The sequence below is a fragment of the Bos indicus genome, chromosome 18 (genome assembly GCF_029378745.1).
Source record: "Bos indicus isolate NIAB-ARS_2022 breed Sahiwal x Tharparkar chromosome 18, NIAB-ARS_B.indTharparkar_mat_pri_1.0, whole genome shotgun sequence".
NCBI lineage: Eukaryota > Metazoa > Chordata > Mammalia > Artiodactyla > Bovidae > Bos > Bos indicus.
In genome coordinates, this window is record NC_091777.1 from 12,379,485 (window position 1) to 12,402,405 (window position 22,921).

The window sequence follows — 22,921 nt, forward strand, 5'->3', positions numbered from 1 at the left end:
CCAGTGGCCGCCGGAAAGCCGCCCAGTCCGGCGTTTTACGACGTTCGCCGCTCGACCTACTTCCGGTCCTGTGACCTCCCGCGCGGTCGGGCGCGGGGTGGAGTCCTCCTCGATCCCGTGGTGCTCCGCGGCTCGGCCTCGCTCTCTTCCGGTCGCAGGCAGCCGAGCCATAGAGGGCGGTCGTCGCGGCGGGGACGGTGGGCAGCGGCTGGTCGGTGGCATCAGGTGAGGCGGGCGGTGGCGGGTCCGCGCCGCGAGGCTGAGGAGGGTCGAGCCCTGGGAGTCCTCGGGCCTGCGTGCCCACCGCTGGGCGCCCACAGGGAACTGACGACTGGGCCTCCTGTCCCGGTGACATTGAGGCCGGCCCTTGGGGGCTCCGGGCTCGGGAGCCGCCTGGTCCCTGCTTATATGACGCCTGGAAGCATCCGGCCGGTCTCCAGCTGTCCTTCCGCAGCCGCGGGCTGGTTGCGGCTCTGACCTTGGAGTGTCCGCTGGCCGAGGGCGGGGGCCTGAGGGCAGGTTGCCTTGCGGGCTCCCGGCCGCCCCTCCCGACGGTGCTGCGCCACCGCCCGGGGTGTAACGGGGCTCCGAGGGAGGCGCCCCGCTTCCTGGCCTGGTAAACGCTCGGCACTCGCTCAGGCGCGGGCCAGGCCGGGGAGAAAACACGGGAAAAGGAGGCGAGTTCGGCCCTGACGTCATGCTTTTGTTGATTCTGCCTCTAGTGGGCTGCTTTCTGAATGAGTTCGGGATCTTTTCCATCAGCAGCAGCCCCCTGAAAGGTCCAGATTTAAGGGAGGGGCAATAGGGGAGCGGGGCCTGACCCTGAAAAGGCCCGCGTGAGAGATGTGTCATCCCGGTCATTCGTTGTCCTGCAGGGATTGAAAGTGGATCAGGCCACCTTTGCATCCATTCCCCTTCATTTCCCCTTCTAAGCCGGGGCACATATTAGGTCTGTAACCAAATAATGAATGCGGTGCGTGTCTCTTAGTTCCTTGAAACTGTTTACCTTTTCCCTCTAGATGGTGGAGCCCGTTACTGGCAGCACATTCTAGCTTTTCCAGTCTCCTTAAACTATTTTTTTCCCTCTTTGCTTTTTAAGAAAGCTGATTTTTTAAAAAACCAAGGCAAAAAGAGCAAAATCCCTCAAACAAACCAGTTTTCTACCAGTTGCTTTAAGTGTATGTGTATGAGACAGTTGGTTTATAAGGACGCTCCATTAAAACATGCTGTCTGCTGAGGAAAAAAAAAAATAAATCCTCATCCTAGGTTATTTTAAAAGTTTACAATCAGTAATGAAGAACCGGTCACTTATGTTGGGGAGAAAAAGAAAAAAAAGAATTGCATTGATTTCCAGAATGCACTGGGGCAAAAAGAATCATTCCTAATAGGTGCTTACCCTTGTTCATAGTGAAGGTATGTTTTTATCTTTCAGAATGTTGGCAACCAGAGTATTTAGCCTGATTGGTAGGCGTGCAATCTCCACCTCGGTGTGTGTTCGGGCCCATGGTAAGTGTCATCTTTCTTTTTGCTCTGCTGCTAGTAAGGCCCTGTGCTAGTTGCAGATGTGGAGAGCTTTGATCCTGATCACATTTTGTTGAGGAATTTGAAGGGAGATACATGCAGTGTAATGGTGCCTAGTTCTAGATTAGAGTTTTAATGACTCCTAGTTTGAGTCTTCGCTTATACTGATATTTTCTCCTCTTTCCTTCCCTTCCCTTCCCATGTTTTCAGGTTCAAGTTCCACACCTTTTAAGAGATCCACCCTATACCTGACTTTACTGTTCCATACCCCCAACCAACCCCCACCCCCACCGTCTAGCCACTTACCTTGAATATTGTTTAAATTATTGGGACAGCAGAAGGGAAGGAACATGGACTGGGTTTAATCTCATTTCTGCCTTGGACTTGCTGCTCAAGTTTAGGAATCTGTTCTCTCACCTGAAATGTACTTAAAGAACCTAGTTCAGAGCCTGGCACATAGCAAGTTGAGTTTTGCGTTTATCAAGCATCTTCTTTGTAGCTGTCAGTGTTAGACACTTACAATAAAGGAATATGAGACGTGGAATTACTCCAGAGTCCCAGCAATCTGGAGAGGAAAGATACAGGTAGGCAGTGTTTCAATGAGAGATAGGCTCGGAGGAGAAGCATTTAGCCTGGTCTGAGGTACGGGGAGGGGCTTCTGGAGGAGAGGCCTTGCTCTGCTGAAGGGCTGGTGGGGTTCCCTCACACTCAAGAGCGGAATGTTATTCCAGGCAGAGGGAAAGCAAGCAGGAGGAGGAAATGGGAGTCATTGTGACAGATTGTGTTACTGGGGAATCAAGTGCAAGGCTTGAGTGATGGGTGATGCAGTCAAGAGCAAGACTCATGTATCCAGGGACTCAGGAGCTTTTGTCTGAGCTGCTTTATGTGTGATTTTTTTTTCCTTGATGTTGTGTCCTTTAATTGGTGATACTTTGGTGTTACATTTCTGTATGTCCTTTATATTGCTCAGGATAACAGACTCTAAAACAGATAATTTTAGTAAAAGCATTATTGAAATGTTATTTAAATGAGTAGATAATAAAAATTTTAGTTGTTAATACATACAGAAAGAAACATTCCTTCACTAAAAGCCTAGAAGTCACTTAGGTCAAAGATTACCTTTTGTTTCCATTTTGGTTTTGCTAATGTATTTCTTTAGCTCTTTGTTTGTTTAGTTCAGTTTGAAGTATAATTTACAGAAAGGAAAGTTTATCTTTTCTAGATGTTATGTTCTATGGATTTTGATAAACTCACTCAACTGTGTGACAGTGACTCCAATCAGGACATGCAATACTTCCATCACCCCTCAAGGTCCCTTCATGTTCCTTTGGTCGTTCTGATCTTCTGTGAGAAGCCAACTTCTGTCTCCTTCAGGAGCACTGACCAGGGCTTATTCTTAGGTATTGCTTTAGGCAGAGGAAGTCAGATGTAGTTGGTCCCTGCGTGCAGCCATCCGCTGGCTCCTCATGCCTCACTGGCCTCATCACATCAGACTCACAGGCAGAGAGCAGCCCAGACCAGCGCTCCACAGTGGTTCGCTCCCTGCCCCACGGGTGGTTTGTGTCTCAGATGTACCAGGCCACCGCCTCCTGCCTCAGCTCCAGAGGTGTAGATGGTGCTTCCTTCGCGTCGTACCCTCTGCGCTGGTGTCATTTTACAGGAAAAGGTCCTGTCTCACCCTGTGTGCTTCCTTAGAGGCTGTGGGTTTGCGGGTAGTTTGAGGGGTGTTTGCCTCTTTGAGCGTAAGCTTTTGGAAGCAGGTACTTGCCGGGCTTACTCACTGCTGCCTCTCGCGCACACGGTAGGCGGGTGGAGGAAGCTGCTGTCTCTCAGACGAGTCTCGTCCTTTCATTCTAGATTTCTGGTCGTGTAAAGTCATACATGAAGTTGTTCTGCACATAGAATAGCCATTGGGAGCCCCCACTGGCAGCTCAGGTGTTCATGTGGCGACATGTCGGACTGAGACGGGAGCTCAGATTCCCTGGATTTCCTCAGCAGAGGCCCCCGTATCTATCCAGATCGAGGATAGAAATGATAACCTTCACTAGGATGCAAAATCTATGCTTTTCTTTCCTTTTAAAAGGAATGTTTGGTGTGTTAACATTTATGTGTCTGTATGGGGGCCTCCCCCACCCTTCCCATTTACTAGGGAACCAGGCCAAAAGTCCTGAAGAGCCCTTGGCAGCGGTGAGGTCACGAATTAGTCATTTTTGTTCTAGAAAATGCCGTTTTATGCTTAGGATGCTTCAAGGTTATAAGCATTTGCGTCTTGATAACAGTTTTATTAGATCTATTTCCCATGACACCCTGACACATTAAAGGCTACACTTGAGCAGTTTTCAGTACATTCGCTGAGTTGCTCCATTATCCTGTAATCAACTTGAGAACATTCTCAACACCCTAATTAACATCCATTTTTAATAACTCATGTAAGCTGAGTGCTTTTTAGTCCACTCATCATTTTAATAGCGTCTTAGAGTTTTAAAATTGGAAAGTTTTAAATGAAAACTTTTAAAATGAAAATAATAGCCATTTCATCTCAATCTCTTTGGGATAAGGTTGGGTATGAATATATGAGTGTGCTAGTCATAGGCAAGGCACTGGTGAGCATTTGGAGAATTTTTACTGCTTTGTTTAAGATCCAAGGTTTTCTTTCAGTGTTGTTAACACAGTTTGGGAGATTTCAATCATTCAGACTAAGCTAATGGAGATGAAGCATTTTTGTAGGACTTTATACCTCCAGATTCGTTCCGAACACAGAATTTCCTTGCAAATACAGGGTAGAATCAAACAGCTTTTTGCTGAGGGAAAACCTTAAAGTTTAAGATACTCTTTTTTCCCCTGCTTTTTGAACTTTTCCCCTTTTTACTAGAGTAATACATTGGGTACACACGAATTTGAAGGTGCTGAAATTTTTATCTTTTTGGGCAGAAGTCTCTATTTCATCCCTGCTTCCCACTGATGACAACTTGGGTTTAACTTGTGTTTAGTGGCATATTCATGTGAGTATCTACACGTAACTCAGATTCTTAAAAAGAAAATATAACCCCGATGGTATTCTGTGACTTGGTGTGTACACGACTCTCTTCCCATTTTGAGCTAGAACAGTACTTGGCATACAGTAGGCACTCTAAACCTTTGTTGAACAAGCCAAATGGCTCCATGATACACATTTCTAAGGTTATTTGCTACTTTGCTGTAATAAGCAGTGCCACAGTAGCCATCTTTTCATGTCTTTGTTTCTGAACTTTGAACCCTTGTTTCTTTTATGAGTTTTATATTGTTCTTCCCCATTAGTTGGAGTTCCTTGTGGAATGGCCTCCTTTTACTCCAGGCTCCAGTTAGTCCAGGGAACCTGAGTAGCTGTCCAGACTCTGTGTGAACCCCGGTAGTTGCAGGACATGCTCCCTCGTTCTCCCTGGCAGGTTGCTGTTTTGCTGTGATGAGGAGCGCTGCTGTTACCATCTGCCCTCCGTCCTCACCTGCTCTCAGGGCCACATGGGGCGAGCCTGCTCCCCATGTCACACGACCGTCCTGTGGTTGTCTGGAATGGGGGCCACAGCCCCTGGGATGACTGAGGTTTTCAGGGTGCACGTACCTGGACTGACTTCAGTTCTTAAAAGTACTGCCTTGTTTGTAATGGATCTTACGTGAATTTCAAATATTTGTCCAACATGTTTTTTAGGAAGTGTTGTAAAGAGTGAAGATTATGCTCTCCCGAGTTATGTGGACCGGCGTGACTACCCCTTGCCCGACGTGGCCCATGTCAAGAACCTGTCTGCCAGCCAGAAGGCCTTGAAGGAGAAGGAGAAGGCTTCCTGGAGCAGCCTCTCCATTGATGAGAAAGTTGAACGTGGGTATTGACGGCACCATGGGCAGCCTGCGTTGGGCGAGAATTCTCCTGGATCTGGGCTGGGCCCAGAGACCCGTGTGCTGGGGAGGGCGGGGGGCGGTGCTCTGCATCTGTGGGGCTGTCCAGGGCATCAGCTCTGCCAGCTGGCTGAACCCCCTCCCAGGTGCTGCTGTCCATGCTCATGGGCTCCAGCCCCCAGGAGGAGCAGGAGCAGGGTTGCAGAGCCACCGAGTAGAACTCAGGATGGTTTACATGTGCGAGCAGCTCCTCAGCGCCTCCGCTCGCTGGGGCTGGGTGTGCTAAGTACTGATGGAAGATTGCTGGCACACCATCAGGAAGAAGGCACGTTACACGGACCCCGTGCCTTCCTCTAAATGAGGAGGAATTTCAGGGTCTCCATACATCTCCCCCCGCTCCCCGAGTGTGAGGGGGGTGTTGGGGCCTGAAGCCTGTGGTGGTTCTCACTCCGTGCTCCACCGCACGCCCCCCCCACGCCGAATGTGAGGGGTGTGTCGGGGCCTGAAGCCTTTGGTGCTCCTCACCCCCCCCCCCCCCCCCCCCAGTGTGAGGCACTCCATGCTCCACCGCATGCTGCCCCCCGCCGAGTGTGAGGGGGGTGTCGGGGCCTGAAGCCTGTGGTGGTTCTCACTCCATGCTCCACCACACACTGCCCCCTGCCGAGTGTGAGGGGGTGTCGGGGCCTGAAGCCTGTGGTGCTTCTCACTCCGTGTGCCCCCCCGCCCCCCGTGCTGGGGAGCTCTACCTCGAGGTGGGCGTCTGTGCCCGCAGCACGGTCCTTTGTCTCCTCAGTGTACCGCCTTAAGTTCAAGGAGAGCTTCGCCGAGATGAACAGGAGCACAAATGAGTGGAAGACGGTGGTGGGCGCGGCCATGTTCTTCATCGGCTTCACCGCGCTCCTCCTCATCTGGGAGAAGCACTATGGTGAGTGGGGCGGTGCGTCACACAGACAGGCTCTGCCATCTGGGCTCCATCCTGGAGTGTTCACCAGCTTTGGGACGCTGGCTCACGTGAACTGAAGTGGTGTGGCCTGCGGCTGATTGATCCTGAACGGGCCACGCTTGGTTGTCCAGCCCAGCACGTTTCCAGTGGCTCATCTGCTTGGCGGTCAGGTGTCAAGGAGAAGGTGTGGTGGAAGTTAGACTGAGGAGGAGGACACTCTTACCATCAGGGGCTGTTTGGGATGCAGGGACTGCAGCTCAAGTCACCAGAGGTCTGGGTCTTCAGACGTAGCAGCTTCTGCTCGGCCGGCGGTGGGGCTGCCTGCTGGTTCTGGTGCTGCCTGTCCTGTGTTCTCTGTTCTGTGGGGTAGGTTGGCCCGTTCTGCGTGTGGACGTGGGGCGGTGACAGGCCTGTGACTGTCGCTCTTGCGTGAGTCGCCTTTGGTTCTGCTTGGGCTGCACGCTTGCCAGTGTACCTGCCGTCTGTGTCCTGCACAGGATACGTTCTGCTCTAGCGTTGTGTTTTCGTGCTCACTGTTACAAACCAGGGTGTAATTTGGGAGTACCAAGTTGTCAGTGCGCAGAGTTTAAAACCAGCACGTTGGTGTGGGTGTGGGTGTCGAGTGGCCGATGACGGTGCTGATCAAGTTGCTAGTGCCATGGGGCAAACTCACCTCTGTGACGTGTTGGCTTAGAAACACCTTGTCAAGACAGTGTCACCTCACGCCGTTGTTTTGGACTGTAGTGTACGGCCCCATCCCGCACACCTTTGAAGAGGAGTGGGTGGCCAAGCAGACCAAGAGGATGCTCGACATGAAGGTGGCCCCCATCCAGGGCTTCTCGGCCAAGTGGGACTACGACAAGAACGAGTGGAAGAAGTAAGGACCCGCGGTCCCGAGTCTGCACCTCACCTGTCCAGTCACCCGCATGCAGCTCCGCGTGCTCACTGGAGGCGCTCTGTTGCAGCACCAGTGCTAATAAACGCGCAGTTCACGTGACGGCCTCATGGTTGGTTCTTTGACGGTAACTGAATGAAGTGGAGCAGCACTGGACGTGCGGGAGGTTTCTCCCACGTGTCTGTCAGTAGTCAGTACCTTTCGGGTGTAAGTGAACTGGCAAAGACAAATTGTATAAGGACTAGCATGTGAAAACTAAAAATATCGAGTCCTTGGCAAGAGGTTTTTATGAGTAAAATCCCATTACAGTAGCCAGGCTGACAGATGTCCCTGTGGTCGCTTTTCTCCCGGAAATGTCCCCTTCAGATAGTTGGTGTTGGTTGGAGTGTGTGACCACGAGGTTGGAAAGGGCAGGCCGAGTTCTGTGTCTCCTGCCTGATTTTCTGGCCGCTCTCCACCTCTTTATCTAAGAAGCCACAGTGACGCCAGTGCCAGGCACCCTGCCCTGGCTCCCCGGCAGGCAGGCTCCCCGTGGGGGCTCCTCCTGCCGTCCTGTGGTTCTCCCGCCCACTCTAAAGTCCATTCCCCTCCCTGGTTCCTGGGGCCCCTGCAGGGGGTGGGGTGCAGAACAGATCCCAGAGCACAAGCTGCGTGATGGGGGCTGCCGGATAGCCGGTGCAGAGGGGTCTCCCAGCGGCACTGGTGCAGGGGCAGGCGGGCGGGTGGGGGAGGAGCTGTAACTGGAGGGGAATTGGGCCCTAGAGCTCACACAGGGGAGTGAGACGAAAGATGGCCATAGGTAGGCTCATGGAGGAGCAGGTTTAACTGGAGCCCCCGACTGTGGTGGCTTCTGGCTTGTTCTCAGAGGGCCAGCTGATCCCCTTTCCCCATCTCCCCCAGGCCCTCTGGTGGGAGAGGAAGTGTTGGCGCGGCAGGGTGCAAATCTGGCTGTGAGGACCAGGGGGCTCTGGGTGGCTCAGGCCTCCTCCTCGGTGATGCAGTTTTCAGTTCCTTTCCGGGGAGGGCTCCTGTTACAGGACTGACCTGACCCACCACGTGGCTTTTCTGACCCTTGAGTGGCCCTGGGGGGGGCACCTGCCCTGCCGAGGCGCTCGCCGTCACGTCAGAATGACCCCAAGAGGGAGGGGATCTTCCCAGGTTGGAAGTTGGCTAGGGGCTGAGGGCGCTGCCTGAGTGGGGATGGGGGGTGGTGGAGACTGACCTCCAGACTTCTGCTTCTCCCCTCTGGTGGCTCCACACAGTCTCCCTGGGCCTGGGGCTTCCCCTGAACACGTTGGAAGCACTCCTGTCAGACTCCAAGACATGACTGGTCTCTTCTCTCTTCTCTCTGTCCTTCAAAAAAATTCCCTTTATTTCCATTTTAGTAGTGATTCAAGAGGAAGCAGAATGAATGCTTGACCTAGCCCTGCATCTTGAAGCTGGAGGTCTGCTGACCACTTTCCAGATGGTCTGCATGTCCTTGGGGAGTGATGGTGACCACCACCCTTGAACACAACCCTCAGGGCTCACTCTTGGGGCCCCCAGGAGCACTGAGGACAAGTGAAACAGTGGGCAACATCTTGAGACTACTCACGAGGGCTTGGGAGGGGAACAGGAGGAGGTCGGCGGTGGGAGGCCTTCCCGAGGAGGCAGCGTTTGAGCTGGGGCTTGATGACTGTCACCCACACTTGAGACGGTCACACTTGAAAGACCGTGGACAAAGGCCTTGAGGACGACAGGGCTCACTGGGTTCCAGGACCTGAAAGACGACCTGTGGGATTGAGCCCTGTGAGAGGAAGGGTGTGGAGAGGGGGCTGGCTGAGCTCTTGGAGCTGTGCCCACGTAGCTCTCCCAGGGCGTTCAGGGAGACTGCTGCGCTCCTTGTGTAACATGAGGTCGGAGCAGGACTTCGAGAACCACTGTGAAGGCCAACGGAGCAGCCACTGGCTTAGCCAGAGGGGCCCCTGTCCTCCAGGAGTGGAGATTGCTGAGTGAGGGTCCCTGACTGGCCCAGGCGCTGCATGTCTGCTGGGGACCGTTGCAGGCCCTGCCGGGGCTGCCGCCCTCACCTGGCATGTGGAGAGCTCCTTGCCAGTTGGAGTGTGCTGTGCCCTAGCCTGCTGTCTTCATCTTGCCTGTCACTCAGGAGTTCGCCTTGTGGCCAGCTGGCAGCTTTCTACCCTGTAGAACTTAAAAATCATCAAATACAAATCATCAAATATCAGATACAGGTAACAGCGGATTATCAAATGTAACCCTGGAAGCCAGAAGGCAATGGAACGGTAATTTGAACGAGAATGATAGAATCAGCTAACCTGTTTAACCCCATGTGGTTCAGTTCAGTTCAGTCACTCAGTCGTGTCCGACTCTGCAACCCCAGGGACTGCAGCACGCCAGGCTTCCCTGTCCATCACCAACTCCTGGAGCTCACTCAAACTCATGCCCATTCGGTCAGTGATGCCATCCAACCATCTCATCCTCTGTCATCCCCTTCTCCTGCTGTCAATCTTTCCCAGCATCAGGGTCTTTTCCAGTGAGTCTGCTCTTCCCATCAGGTGACCAAAGTGTTAGAGTTTCAGCTTCAGCATCAGTCCTTTCAATGACTATTCAGGAGTGAATTCCTTTAGAATGGACTGGTTGGATCTCCTTGCAGTCCAAGGGACTCTCAAGAGTCTTCTCCAACACCACAGTTCAAAAGCATCAGTTCTTCAGTCCTCAGCTTTCTTTATAGTCCAACTCTCACATCCATACATGATCACTGGAAAAACCATAGCTTTGACTGGAAGACCTTTGTTGGCAAAATAATGTCTCTGCTTTTTAATATGCTGTCTAGATTGGTCATAACTTTTCTTCCAAGGAGTAAGCATCTTAATTTCATGGCTGCAGTCACCATCTGCAGTGACTTTGGAGCCCCCCAAAATAAAATTTGCTACTGTTTCCACTGTTTCCCATCTATTTGCTTTGAAGTGATGGGACCAGATGCCATGATCTTAGTTTTCTGAACGTTGAGTTTTAAGCCAGCTTTTTCACTCTCCTTTTCACTTTCATCAAGAGGCTCTTCAGTTCTTCACTTTCTGCCATAAAGGTGGTGTCATCTGCTTATCTGAGATTATTGATATTTCTTCTGGCAATTTTGATTCCAGCCTGTGCTTTGTCCAGTCCAGCATTTCTCATGATGTACTCTGCATATAAGTTAAATAAGCTGGGTGACAATATACAGCCTTGACATACTCCTTTCCCAGTTTGGAACCAGTCTGTTGTTCCATGTCCAGTTCTAACTTAATTTCTGACCTGCATACAGATTTCTCAAGAGGCAGGTCAGGTGATCTGGTATTCCCATCTCTTAAGAATTTTCCAGAGTTAGTTGTGATCCACACAGTCAAAGGCTTTGGCATAGTTAATAAAGCAGAAGTAGGTGTTTTTCTGGAACTCTTGCTTTTTCAATGATAAAGCGGTTGTTGGCAATTTGATCTCTGGTTCCTCTGCCTTGTCTAAATCCAGCTTGAACACTTGGAAATTCACGGTTCACATACTGTTGAAGCCTGGCTTGGAGAATTTTGAACATTACTTTACTAGTGTGTGAGATGAGTGCAATTGTGTGGTAGTTTGAACATTCTCTGGCATTGCCTTTTTTTGGGATTGGAATGAAAACTGACCTTTTTGAGTCCTGTGGCCACTGCTGAGTTTTCCAAATTTGCTGGCATATTGAGTGCAGCACTTTCACAGCATCATCTTTTAGGATTTGAAATAGCTCAACTGGAATTCCAACACCTCCACTAGCTTTGTTTGTAGTGATGCTTCGTAAGGCCCACTTGACTTCACATTCCAGGATGTCTGGGTCTAGGTGAGTGATCATACCATTGTGATTATCTGGGTGGTGAAGATCTTTGTATAGTTCTTCTGTGTATTCTTGCCACCTCTTCTTAATGTCTTCTGCTTCTGTTAGGTCCACAGTATTTCACATGGCTCAGTGGGTAAAGAATCCGCCTGCTGATGCTGCAAGAGACACAGGAGATGTGGATTTGATCCCTGGGTTGGGAAGATCCCCCTGGAGGAGGAAATAGTTCACTCCAGTATTATTGCCTGGAGAATCCTGTGGACAGAGGAGCCTGGCAGGCTCTACAGTCCATGGAGTGGAAAAGAATCAGACACAACTGAAGTGACTGAGCATGCACGCAGAACCTGTTAACCAAGTGCAAGGGGAAGAAAGATACAGGCAAACATGAAGAGCGTGTGTTACTCACAGGTCTTCCCTGACGAAGCAATGAAGGACATAATCCAGGAAGGAGAGAATAGTTCAGAAGAAAGGAGTGAGATTCAGGAAGAATGGGGAGCAGAGGGATAGGAGACCATGAGGGCAGATCCTCAGACACTGGTTGACCACAACAGCAAAGATGACGGTGGCCTATTTGGATGGTTAACAGCAATGGAGAGGGGGTTCCAGAGAGGCGAAGGCTGTGGCGGCAGGGGTTTGGAATTTCTGTGATTCCCTCCGTATTGTAGAAACAGATACTAGAGAGCAAAACCAGAAATCCCACTGGTACTTCTATCCAGCCCAGGTGACACAGTGGTAAAGAATCCTCCTGCTAACACAGGGGATGCAAGACCCCTGGGTCAGGAAGAGCCCCTGGAGAGGGAAATGGCAGCCTGCTCCAGTATTCTTGCCTGGAAAATCCCACGGACAGAGGAGCCTCACAGTCTACGGTCCATGGGGTCACAAACGACTGAGCAACTGAGCACGCACACATTGAACCATTAGGTGAGATGTTACTGTGAACCACCCCTATGATCCCCCAGAGGACAAATGGGTGGGGACAGATCAACCACGGCCCCAAGCCCGGCACGGTATCTGCTGTGGTGCCAGAGGAAGCAGAGGGGAGCAGGGACAGCTGATGGACCCGAGAGCTGAGACCCCAGGGTAGCCAAGGGTTCTACCAGGAAGGAGGTGCGGTGGAACCATCTGATGAGGCTGGGAAGGTTACCCAGTCCGACAGCAAGTGAACTCTGGGGACCTTGGTAAGATCTGGACAGGGGCGGGCTGCCTTGGTGGTCCAGGGGCTAAGTCTGTGCTCCCAATGCAGGGGGCCCAGCTTTATTCCCTGGTCGCGGAACTAGATTCTGCACACCACATTGAAGGTCCCACGTGCAGCAACTAAGACCCAGTGCGGCCAAAAGAAATAGGAAAGAGTAAAAAGAAAAGGTCCAGGGGGCTGGGGCACTCAGTCCTGACACTGACCCTCCTGGGCTGGCCTCTGAGACAGACCGGCATTGCAGAGAAACTGCTGAATGGGATCCGATTGACCGGGGCAGGGATGGCAGGAGTGAAAGAGAGGTGAGCCCCAGGTGTGTGGGGAAGTGAAGGCAGCCCCCACATCTCAGAAGGCCAGCTGCCATATCTGTCAGCCCCAAGCAAAAACAACCCTGTAAAATTAGAAATGTTCTAAACGGTTTCCTCATCTTTTGCCCTGTAACCGATTTCTCCCCTCCCCCCAACCAAACCAGAAGTCAACAACAAAACCAGCTGAACTCAGACGTCCACTGCTCTCCACTGACCAGTGATCTCCTGAGCCTTCCCTTCTGAGACCCGCCCTGCAGGCAGCACCTGGTCTTGGGATGGATGTTAGGAACCTCAATTCCTCCCTAAATCTATTGCCAGATTCACTCTAGTGCACCCGTAGGGCTGCAATGTGGGTAAGCACGGAACACAGGATTGTCATCCTGGGGGTCACAGACCCTTCGAGAGTTGAGTGGACTCCCACCGCCTCTCCAGTGCACAGTGAGGCCCAGCCCCAGGTACTGCTGCTGGTCTGAGGCGGGTGTGAGGTTGAGGGCGGCAAACCTATCTTGGTTTTCCCAGTTTTAGCGCCAAAGCTCTGCGTCCTTAGTGCGGTCGTTTACCTGATTGATCCCACCAGTTACTGTGCCAGAAAATAGCTCTAACTGTGGAATTTTTGTGTTTTAGTGAAGAAAGCTGAGGACATTTAGGGTGTCCCGACAGAGTGCCTACAGGAGCAGGATATACATGACCCCAAACACGGGACACGTCCATGTGGGCAGCCTACACCTCTCTGAACCTCTTGGTCCAAAGGATATCCCAGGAAGTGCTCATCACTTGATTGAGGAGCCAGGTTCACTGCTGGCGTCCTTCCCAAGGATGCTGAAATCTTTTAAAAAACTAATTTTTCGGCCGTGTGGGATCTAGTTCCCTGGCCAGGGACCGGACCTGCAGCCCCTTCATTGGAAGCGTGGAGTCCTAACCACTGGACCACCAGGTAAGTACCAGGACGCTTTAATCAGAAAACTCACGTGATGCGAGTCTTCATCCCAGTGTTTCTCAGCTCAGGGTGGGTGTTAGGGTCACCTGGGCTATTGTGTAAAGGCACTGAGGCCTGGGCCTTATATCAGTATTAGGTGCTTCTGTAGGGTTTAAAATCTGCCCACGGTGATGGCAAATTCAGACCTCTGTCTTCATTCCCAGGTTGCCTGAGAAGCCAGAAAACAGACCTCTCCGCCTAACCCAGGGCTTCTGGACCAGGGTCTCCAAGGGGAGCAGAGCAGAGGTGGGGTTAACAAGCCGGTGCTGCTCTTGAGGCCAGGCTGGGGAGGCTCCACCTCACCCAAATGAGCGTGTTAACAACGGGGGCCCTTGGGGGAGGGGTGGGGAGGTTCCACAGTGATATGGGAACCGGCTCCCCTGCTCCACTGCTCCACAGGTATTTGAAGCCAACCCCTTCAGGATGCTGACTGTCATATCCCAAATGAACACCAGGTGGCGTCCAGGCTCCGTGCTGGTCCTGGAGACCCCAGAGGCAGGCTCTGCATTAAAAAAATTTTTTTTTCCTTCTTGTCATACTTGTCTACTGAAAAGTTGGCAGGGAAGTTTGTGCAATGTGGAATGTGGGGCAGTGACCTCAATTGTCCTGCCCTGTGCATGACATGCCTTCAACAATCCTGTGTTTGATTGTGAAAATCCATGGAAAATTTGTATTTTACTCCACAACTGCTGTATTTAATATAGAAATAGTTACTTCTACAAATTGCAAGTAACACTGGCCTCCCCCCGCCCCCAGGAAGTTGCACTGGCCCATGTAGGCTTCTCAGCACTGCACACCTCACATTTGCCTCCTGACTCATGCAGGGGAGGAATTGACTGTGTCCTCGGCCGTTTCCACGTCGATGCTAAACTTCTGCGGTGGGAAGGGCAGGACCCCCACCCTCAGGGATCAGGTGACAAGCATTTTCATCTCTCATAAATTCCAGTGTGTCGATGTCAAACCGCCCTTGAGCTGCTTTCCACCTCCATCTGTGGAGGATGGATATTGTGTAACAGAACTGAAAACCATCTGAGAGATGGTCTAGAAGGCTCACTTCAGAAACGAGGAAATAGAAACTCAGGGAGCCGGCTCTGACTAGGTCCTGGCCAGCCCAGCAGCTCTGGGCAGTGTCTTGCCCTCTTCCTGCCTGTTTTCCTGGTCGGAACATTTGTCACAGGAATTGGGAGGTTGTTGTTGTGGTGGTTATTGTTGAGTTGCCAAGTAGTGTCTGACTCTTTGTGACCCCATGGACTGCCACACTCCAGGCTTCCCTGTCCCTCACCATCTCCTGGAGTTTGTCCAAGTTCATGTCCATTGAGTCAGTGATACCATGCAACCATCTCATCCTCTGCTGCCCCCTTCTCCTGCCCTCAGTCTTTCCCAGAACCAAGGTCTTTTCCAGTGAGTCGGCTCTTCCCATTAGGTGGCCAAAGTATTGGAGCTTCAGCTTCAGCATCAGTCCTTCCAGGGAGTATTCAGGATTGACTTCCTTTAGAATTGACTGGTTTAATCTCCTTGCTGGAGTTGGGAGAACTCCTGAGCAGATTCTAAGACGGGCCACTCAGAGTGGCTGCTTTCTGTTTGCCTTGAGTCCTGGACCCCAAGTGTCCTCCAGAGTCCGTCCGGTGGTGATGTGGCCTCTGTGATGGGAACACCAGGTTTGAAGGGGAAAACGAAGCTCCCAGCAACCTTTTCAGAGCCTTTGGCTCTTAGCACAGAGTGGCCGGCTCCCGCCTCCTGTCTGGAGCGTGGTGAGCTAAGTTGCCCTTGCTTCTCTGGCTCAGCACCACCAGGAGAGATGCGTGTTCTCAGAGGCTTATCAGTTTGGGTTTGTGCTTCTGGCCCTGGCCTCCGAGACCTGCTGTGTGTGTGGGTGGCCTGAGGGGGATGAGTGTGTATGTGCGTGCCTGTGTGAGTGTGTTAGTGTCTCAAAAGCCATAGGAGTAAACAGGGCATGTTTTCTTGGGGCATCATTTTCACTCAAAGTTTTGAAAAAGGTTCTTGTTGTTTACAAGTAAAACAAACATGGGTGGACCACAGAGTGGAAAGAGACTCAAGTCCGTTTTAAAGATAAAACACACAACTTAAGGAAATTCGCATGGAGGCTGGTTTGAGCCATCTTGGAAGGGTTCTCCTCTGCCTGGAGCGGCTTGTAGAGTAAGTCTGTCAACAACACCCATTGCTTAAGTACCTACTATGTGCAAGACACTGAGGGGGCCGGAAGTGGGAGCTGAGCTCCTGCTCCTGAGGGTCTCATGGTCTGGGGAGGAGTCTTGGCTTCATCGTCACCCTCCTGCGTCACCATCACCACCATCCTCATCACCACTGTCTCCTTCACCTTCACAAGCCCCAAACACCTGCATCTGCTTTGTCCTCACTGTAACCCTGGCTTCTGGGAGAGTGCCTGGCACACGTTAGATGCTCAGTAAACGTTTGCTGAGTGAGTGTTTCATTGTCCTGGCATCACGCTAACGTCTGTGTCGTGTTCCATCTCAGTCACTGCTCACCGCAGTCCTGGGGCAGAAGTGTAGTTACCCGTTCCAGGTGGGGACCCTAAAAGAGGCTGTCCACCTGGTAGATGGGAGGGCCAGAGTCTAAGCCCCAGCGTGTCACACTGCAGCGCTCACACATTTCCCCTTGCTCTGCGGTGGCCGAGACTCCGGGCACAGCTGTCAGGTGGGACTCCAGCTCAGAGGCTGGCTCTGTCAGGGCTGGCTTTGATTTAGTTTCTCTGCTGAGTGCTAAGTCAGTGTCCAGATACCAGAGAGGGCAAGCTGGAGGTGACACATGTATCCAGAAGGTGTGACTGGCAGGGGCTTTAGGCAGCATCTCCATGTTTGGGGCTTCCTGGCCCATGGCCACGTTGGCGTTTGGTGCTTCCCAGGCATTTCTGTACATGCTGTGACCATGCTGGGCTGGAGGGGGACTCTTGGGGTTTTCCCTTTGATCAGGAGCCTGCTGGGGTCACCTGCAAAGCAAGTCACAAGGCTGCCTCAGAGGACTTTCCCAGCTATTAGGGCCACCACTTCCTCAAACCTCCTCGAGGCCCCCTGGAAAACACCAGCTTGGTATCCGCATGAGCCTGGCAGAGCCCCTGTTCTGGGACTGCAGGGAAGACCAAGGACCCACGTCCTAGATAAGCGTCCCAGTCCTCTGCGGAAGGATTTGTTTGTGAACGTGACCTGCAGTGGGCCCCCGGGATGCTAAAATCCTGCTGCATCTAGAACAGTGAGGGTGTGTGCCTGCACCCCAGGAGGCCTGGTTGTAGCGAGCCCACCTGATACTGAGGTGACCAGGGAGGAAAGCGGAGCCAGAATTGGAGAGACTCGGGTTTTCTGGTGTGATTTGAGCCCCTGGATCCAGCTTTACTTGAGCCTGGCATCTCCCTGACCTTTTGCTTGCACGGGCCAATAGATTCCTTTTTCTTCTTTATTTACTCCAGCCAGTTTAAGTTGGATTTTTGTTGTTGTTGTTTCCTATTCATAACAGAAAGAGCTTGACACACAGGTTCAAATACTTTTGGACTCACCACCCTCTTTGAGAATCCAACAAAAGCTAAGAACGCTCTACCCAGAAATATGTATAGGCACACAGACACGTTCAAGCCTGTGTTCGAGCGCATAGGCTCAGTGGACGTCTTTCATGGATCTTCTAGGTACCAAGAGTTGGGAAGAAACAGATTGGAAAAAGTTGCTGAAAAGTTTCTGGTTGCCTGCCCGAGGCATCTGAGATCAGATGAGGCATTTTAACTCTAGGTCTGGGCCCCACACCCTCCCGGGCCATAGATGAAGGCTCAGATTCAGAGGGGTAAACTGTGGAGGTGTAGACCCTTGCCTGCCCCCTGCACGTGCGTACCTGGTCTCATTGTGCTTTGCTTTATTGGGCTTCGCAGACGGTGCCTTTTTTTCCTTTTTTTACAAGTTGGACGTTTGGGGCGACCCTGCGTTTATTGTCGCCACTTTCCAACAGCAAATATTTGCTCACTCTGTTTCTGTGTGTCATGTTTCGGTAATTCTCCCAATATTTCAAACCTTTACATTATTATTTGTGATCAGTGATCTTAGAAGTTACTATTGTCATTGTTTTTGTTTTTTAAAGTATGCACATTTTTTGAGCTTCCCTGGTGGCTCAGACAGTAAAGAATCCACTTGCAACGCTGGAGACCTCGGTTTGATCCCTGAGTTGGAAGATCCCCTGGTATAGCAGCTCACTCCAGTGTTCTTCAGAGAAGGCAATGGCACCCCACTCCAGTACTCCTGTCTGGAAAATCCCATGGGTGGAGCAGCCTGGTAGGCTGCAGTCCATGGGGTCTCAAAGAGTTGGACATGACTGAGCGACTTCACTTTCACTTTTCACTTTCATGCAATGGAGAAGGAAATGGCAACCCACTCCAGTGTTCTTGCCTGGAGAATCCCAGGGACAGGGGAGCCTGGTGGGCTGCTGTCTATGGGGTCGCACAGAGTCGGACACGACACTGAAGTGACTTAGCAGCAGCAGCCAGTGTTCTTGCCTGGAGAATCCCATGGACTGAGGAGCCTGGCGGGCTGAAGTCCTTGGGGTCTCAAAGAGTCAGACACAACTGAGCAACTGAGCACAGCACAGCATGCAGATTTTTTAGCCATAATACTACTGCACTCTGAACAGGCTCAGTAGAGTGTAAAGAGAACCTTCATGGGCCCCGAGAAACAAAGCATTCGTGACTCACTTTATTTCGAGGACTGGAACCGAATCTACAATAACTCCCAGTTATGCCCACAAAAGTGTCTTCATCTTGAAGTAATCCTGAAAAACAAAACCTCAGAGTGTGGCCCCACCCCCACACCATTGGCACAAAAGGGAGCCCGCGGCCAGATCCTGGGGGACCCGTGTCCAGGCTCTCCCACGTTTACTCCACACAGAGCCTGTCATCACCAGACTTCTGCTCATGGTGACTGAGCCTCGGTCACTGGCCACAAAACCCTCCACAGGTTTTTTGAAATGATAATACATAACCAGGGCCTGGAGCAGTGGAACGCTAAGCTATTTATGTTGTAAGTGAATTATGTATTTTTGTCCATCTGCACAGAACAGATCCTTCAGATGTTTACGTAATAAAGATCCCCATGGGTCTCAGAATCAGAAAAGCCAGTGTTTGTTTCAGATGTCTGAGCAGCCGGAATTTTTCTTTTCTCGGGCTTGAAAAATACCGCAGGTTCCTCGGAGGCTGGGTTGCTGTGTTAGTGCGGTTGGTCGTCTCCCTGGGGGATCTTGTGAAGGGGGGACGGATGGCCCCGGGCAGGCCTGTCACAGGAGCCGGGTCAGGGCGCCTCCCTCACAGCCAGAGGGGGCTGTGGGTGGCCCTCATCAAAGCCACGACTCCATAGTTGGGGGGGCGGGGTTGCTCTGCTCTCCTTCTGTCTGCTAGGGGCTCCAATCCTGAGGGTGTGTCTTGGGATAAACAGTGGAGCCCAGCGTCTCCTGCTGAGACCGTCAGCCCCTGGCTGACATTCTTTGGAGTACTGACTCAGGGTCAGAGAAGAGGCCTGTGCAGTCAGTCAGGTTGGTTTGTTTGGTTTTCATTTTAAAATCATGGTGAAATATTCTGGACATAGAAAACTGTATGCACGATACCACTGTGAACTCCACGGACCCGTCCTGTGATGTATGAAACACAGCATTATCTGGGACCCCTTCTCGGTCGTGCTCCAGAGGTGATACTCTCCTTGACACAGATGTTTCTCCCCATGGGCATTTTTCTCCACCTCTTTGAAATTTCCTTCCCAAAGCAGTGACCTCAGGAGTGAGTGTTCACTCTTCCAAAGGACCCCCGAGGCTCCTGTACCTGCAGCCTCAGTGGGGTCCTGGGGGCACTTGGGCACGCGGGACACTGCAGGGGACCTGCGAGGGCGAGTGGTCCTGTCCTGGTTCTGATCAACCCCCCCCAACCTGACCTGGGTCAACCGTGTCACCTCCCTGTGACACTTCAGCCCCTCCTCGAGACACCGGGGTCACGGCGGGCCCCCTCGGGACGGCTGTCAGGAGAACAGCTCCCCCACCCTGTAGGTGTCAGCTGTTGTTACCACTGTGCAACCTGGGGGTGGGTTTGGGTCCATCTCTGGGGGAGCCGCTCCACCTGGCTGTGAGGGGGCCGGGCGCGTCCTGCCAACTCGGCCAGACGGCACATCCTCTCGGCAAACAGTGCTGGGCTCCTTCCCCAGAATACAAAAGCAAAAGGGGGTTTCTTCATAAGCTGTTTAGCAACCCAGGGAGGGAAAACAATCAGAGACATGGAAACAGCTCCTGGGCAGGGGGGGGTCCACCATGTGGTGAGCCCACAGAGCCCCCGGACCTGCAGCCTTGGCTGCGCCTTCGGGAAAGGGGAACAGGAAAAGCAGGGCGGGTTGAGCAATGCAAGCCCAGATTGGGGCCAGCCGACCACAGCCCTGGACGCCGCAGCCGCCGGGCGTTTGCACAGGAAGCGCCCCCAGCCCGACTCCTGGGGGCCCTTTTGTGTGTGTGGGCCTGGGGTCAGGCCTGGCTGCACTCTTCTGCACCCACTGCACTCCAGGGAGGGGACAGCCCGGAGACCCCCTTCCCACCCCAGAGGAAGGAGCAGAGGCCGCCCACCCCTTGCCCTGGGCTGGCAGCTGTCCCCGAATCCTCAGGCCAGGCAGCCCGGAACTCTCCAGATGGATTGCTGCTTTCTCATAGCTCGTGCGTTGTTGTTTTCTAAATTTTTATTTATTTATTTAGGGCTTCCCAGGTGTCGCTGTGGTAAGGAACCTGTCTGCCAATGCAGGAGATGCAGGTTCAGTTCCTGGGTTGGAAAGATCCCCTGGAGAAGGAAATGGCAACCCACTCCAGTATCCTTGCCTGGAGAATCCCATGGACAGAGGAGCCTGGCGGGCCACAGTCCAGAGTCAGACATGACTGAGTACAGCACAGCGGAGATTCGTTTACCTGGCTGTGCTGGGGCTTCATTGCTGCGAGCCAGCTTTCTGAGGTCGTGGCGAGCAGAGACTGCTCTTGATTGCGGTGCCCGGGCTCCTCTTGTGGAGCACAGGCTCCAGAGCATGCAGGCTTCAGTAGCTGTGTCACGTGGGCTCAGGAGCTGCTCCCGGTGGCCTTTAGAGCACAGGCTCAGCAGCGCACAGGCTTAGCCACTCTGCGGCTTGTGGAGTCTTCCTGGCTCAGGGATCGAACTCGGGGCCCCTGCACTGGCAGGTAGATTCCCACCCACTGTGCCACCAGAGAAGTCTTTAATTGCTTGCTAACAGCCTCTCTCCTGTGACTGCCCTGGGGGATATGTAACTTATTTCCAAAACCTATACAAGTAGCTCTATTAGAGAAAGTTTAGAAGAAGAAAAGAAAATCTACCCACGATCCAACCATCAGAACACTATGGGCTGTTGTAAATTTGGTGTGTTTCCTTCCAGAATTTTTTCCTTAATTCATGTTTTGGCACGTGATTCACACATAGTATAGACAGAATTGGAGAGCCAGCCTTTGACCCAACATAATCTCATGAACGTTTTTCCAAGCTGCAGTGGTTTTCATAGCTGTGCTCATCAACCCTGGGTGTTTGGACCATTGTTTTGTCTGTAAGGTTTTAAGAATGCACTTCAGTGTGGAAGCATTTGAGACATGCATGAAAAGAGAGTGAATTATAAAAGTAATCTCCAGGTACTCGTCACCCAGTTTCAGCAATTATCTGCTTGTGCATCACCCCCCTGGTATTTTTTTTTAAGGTGGTAGGATATACATAATAAAGTTTGCCACTTTCCGTTTAGAGTCATGAAGCACATTCACATTTTTCCGCAGTCATCACTGCCACCATCTCCAGAAATTTTCCGTCATCCCGAACTGAAACTCTGTCTCCATTAAACACTAACTCCTGCTGTTCCCCCCACCCCCAGCTCTGGGAACCTCTTTTCTACTTTCTGTGTTTATGAATTTGACTATCTAGGTGCCTCATATAAGTGGAATAAAATTATTTGGCCTTTCATGTCTGGCTTTCACTTAGCACATAATGTTTTCACAATTCACTGGCGTTGTAGCAGGTGTCAGCCCTTCATTCCTTCCAAAGACTGAATAATAAATACTCTCATACATGTGTCCCACGTTTTGTCTGTCCATCCGTCAATGCACATTTGCACAATTGTCTGAGCAAACTCCAGACATTGTCGTGTTTTGTCCGCGGATATGTCAAAGTACTCTTAAAGATGAGGACTTTTTTTTTTTTTTAAAGCATCGCAGTCGTAACATGATTCCATGCAGACAACTTAGCAGTGATTCGCTTGTATCATCTGACAGCCAGGCAGGGTCCACGTCGCTCCAGTTCTCTCGTGAACATCTCCCTGAAGTCGGTTTGCTTGAATCAGGATCCAGGAAAGGCTGCTGTGCCTTGTGAGTCTCCTGTATTCCTCCCTTCTCTGGCCGTTCGTTCGCTGAGGAGACTGGGCTGTTGTGTGGGTGGACGTCTCACAGGCTGACGTGGATCGCGTGTCTCCGTGTGTCCGTGTCCCCCAGGCTGGGCCCTGCCCGAGCTTACCTGCCTCAGAGGGCACAGTGTCCTTCCTGTGACCTTGCACCGAGCAGGGGGATGGCAGTCAGCACTGTCACTGGGTGTTTTGTTTTTTTCTCCTTTACATTTATTGTTACTCTTTATTTTGAAACGTTTTTGGACTTGCAGGCACATAAGAGTATCTCAGAGCATTCCTGTGTGCCCTTCGCCCTGAGACCCCACTCAGGTTTCCCGACAGCTAGGACTCAGGGCTCCAGCCTGCTCTGGCAGCGGGACCCCATTCAGGATCACGGGATGACCTGTTGTCTGCCTGGATCTGTTCTGAGTGTTTCCTTGGCATTCACGGCCTGGACATGTTTGAATAGTCCAATCTTTTCTCAGATGCCTCTTGATTTGGGTTTGTCTGATGTTTCCTCACAATGAGATGCAATTTACGCGTTTTGTCTGGAAAATCACAGAAACAATGCTAAGTTCTTCTCAGGGATTCTGTGTTTAGGGGTAGGACAGTGCACAATGGAAAGCTGTCCGTGTTTATCCACTGACGTCAATGTGCATTCCTGGATTCCTGTTTATTCAAAGCCAGACCCTGTTACTCCTGATGTTTACTTTCATCCTCATTACCCATGCACCTCTTTTCCTTCTGTATTTATCGCCGGCTGTGCTGGGTCTTTGTTGCTCTGCATGAGCTTTCTCTAGCTGAGACAAGTGGGAGCTGGTCTCGTGGAGCACAGGCTCAGCAGTGTGGCCTTCGCTTAGTTGCTCCTCAGCATGCGGGCTCTTCCCATACCCAAGATCAGCACCGTGACCCCCGCTTCGGCAGCCAGATTCTTGCCCACTGCGCCCCCAGGGACGTCGAACCGACGCATTTCTGAAAG

The 22,921-nt window shown here is 51.8% G+C and overlaps 1 protein-coding gene and 1 long non-coding RNA gene across 3 annotated transcripts; both read left to right on the forward strand.

Moving 5' to 3' along the window:
* The first annotated feature begins 91 nt into the window (after nt 1-91).
* On the forward strand, nt 92-7,331 carry COX4I1 (cytochrome c oxidase subunit 4I1). The gene is made up of 5 exons (XM_070770414.1): nt 92-225; nt 1,433-1,506; nt 5,207-5,374; nt 6,185-6,316; nt 7,079-7,331. Exons 2-5 carry the CDS (start codon nt 1,434-1,436, stop codon nt 7,213-7,215), a joined length of 510 nt encoding a protein of 169 aa, XP_070626515.1. The 5' UTR covers nt 92-225; nt 1,433; the 3' UTR covers nt 7,216-7,331.
* A 640-nt stretch (nt 7,332-7,971) lies between these two features.
* LOC139177049 (uncharacterized) lies at nt 7,972-21,527 on the forward strand. 2 transcript variants are annotated; one of them, XR_011561434.1, is made up of 3 exons: nt 7,972-13,501; nt 13,708-13,789; nt 13,943-21,527. It is a non-coding gene; the product is annotated as an uncharacterized lncRNA (long non-coding RNA). The 2 variants fall into 2 exon arrangements; XR_011561433.1 differs by having other exon boundaries at nt 13,708-21,527.
* The last annotated feature ends 1,394 nt before the right edge of the window (nt 21,528-22,921 follow it).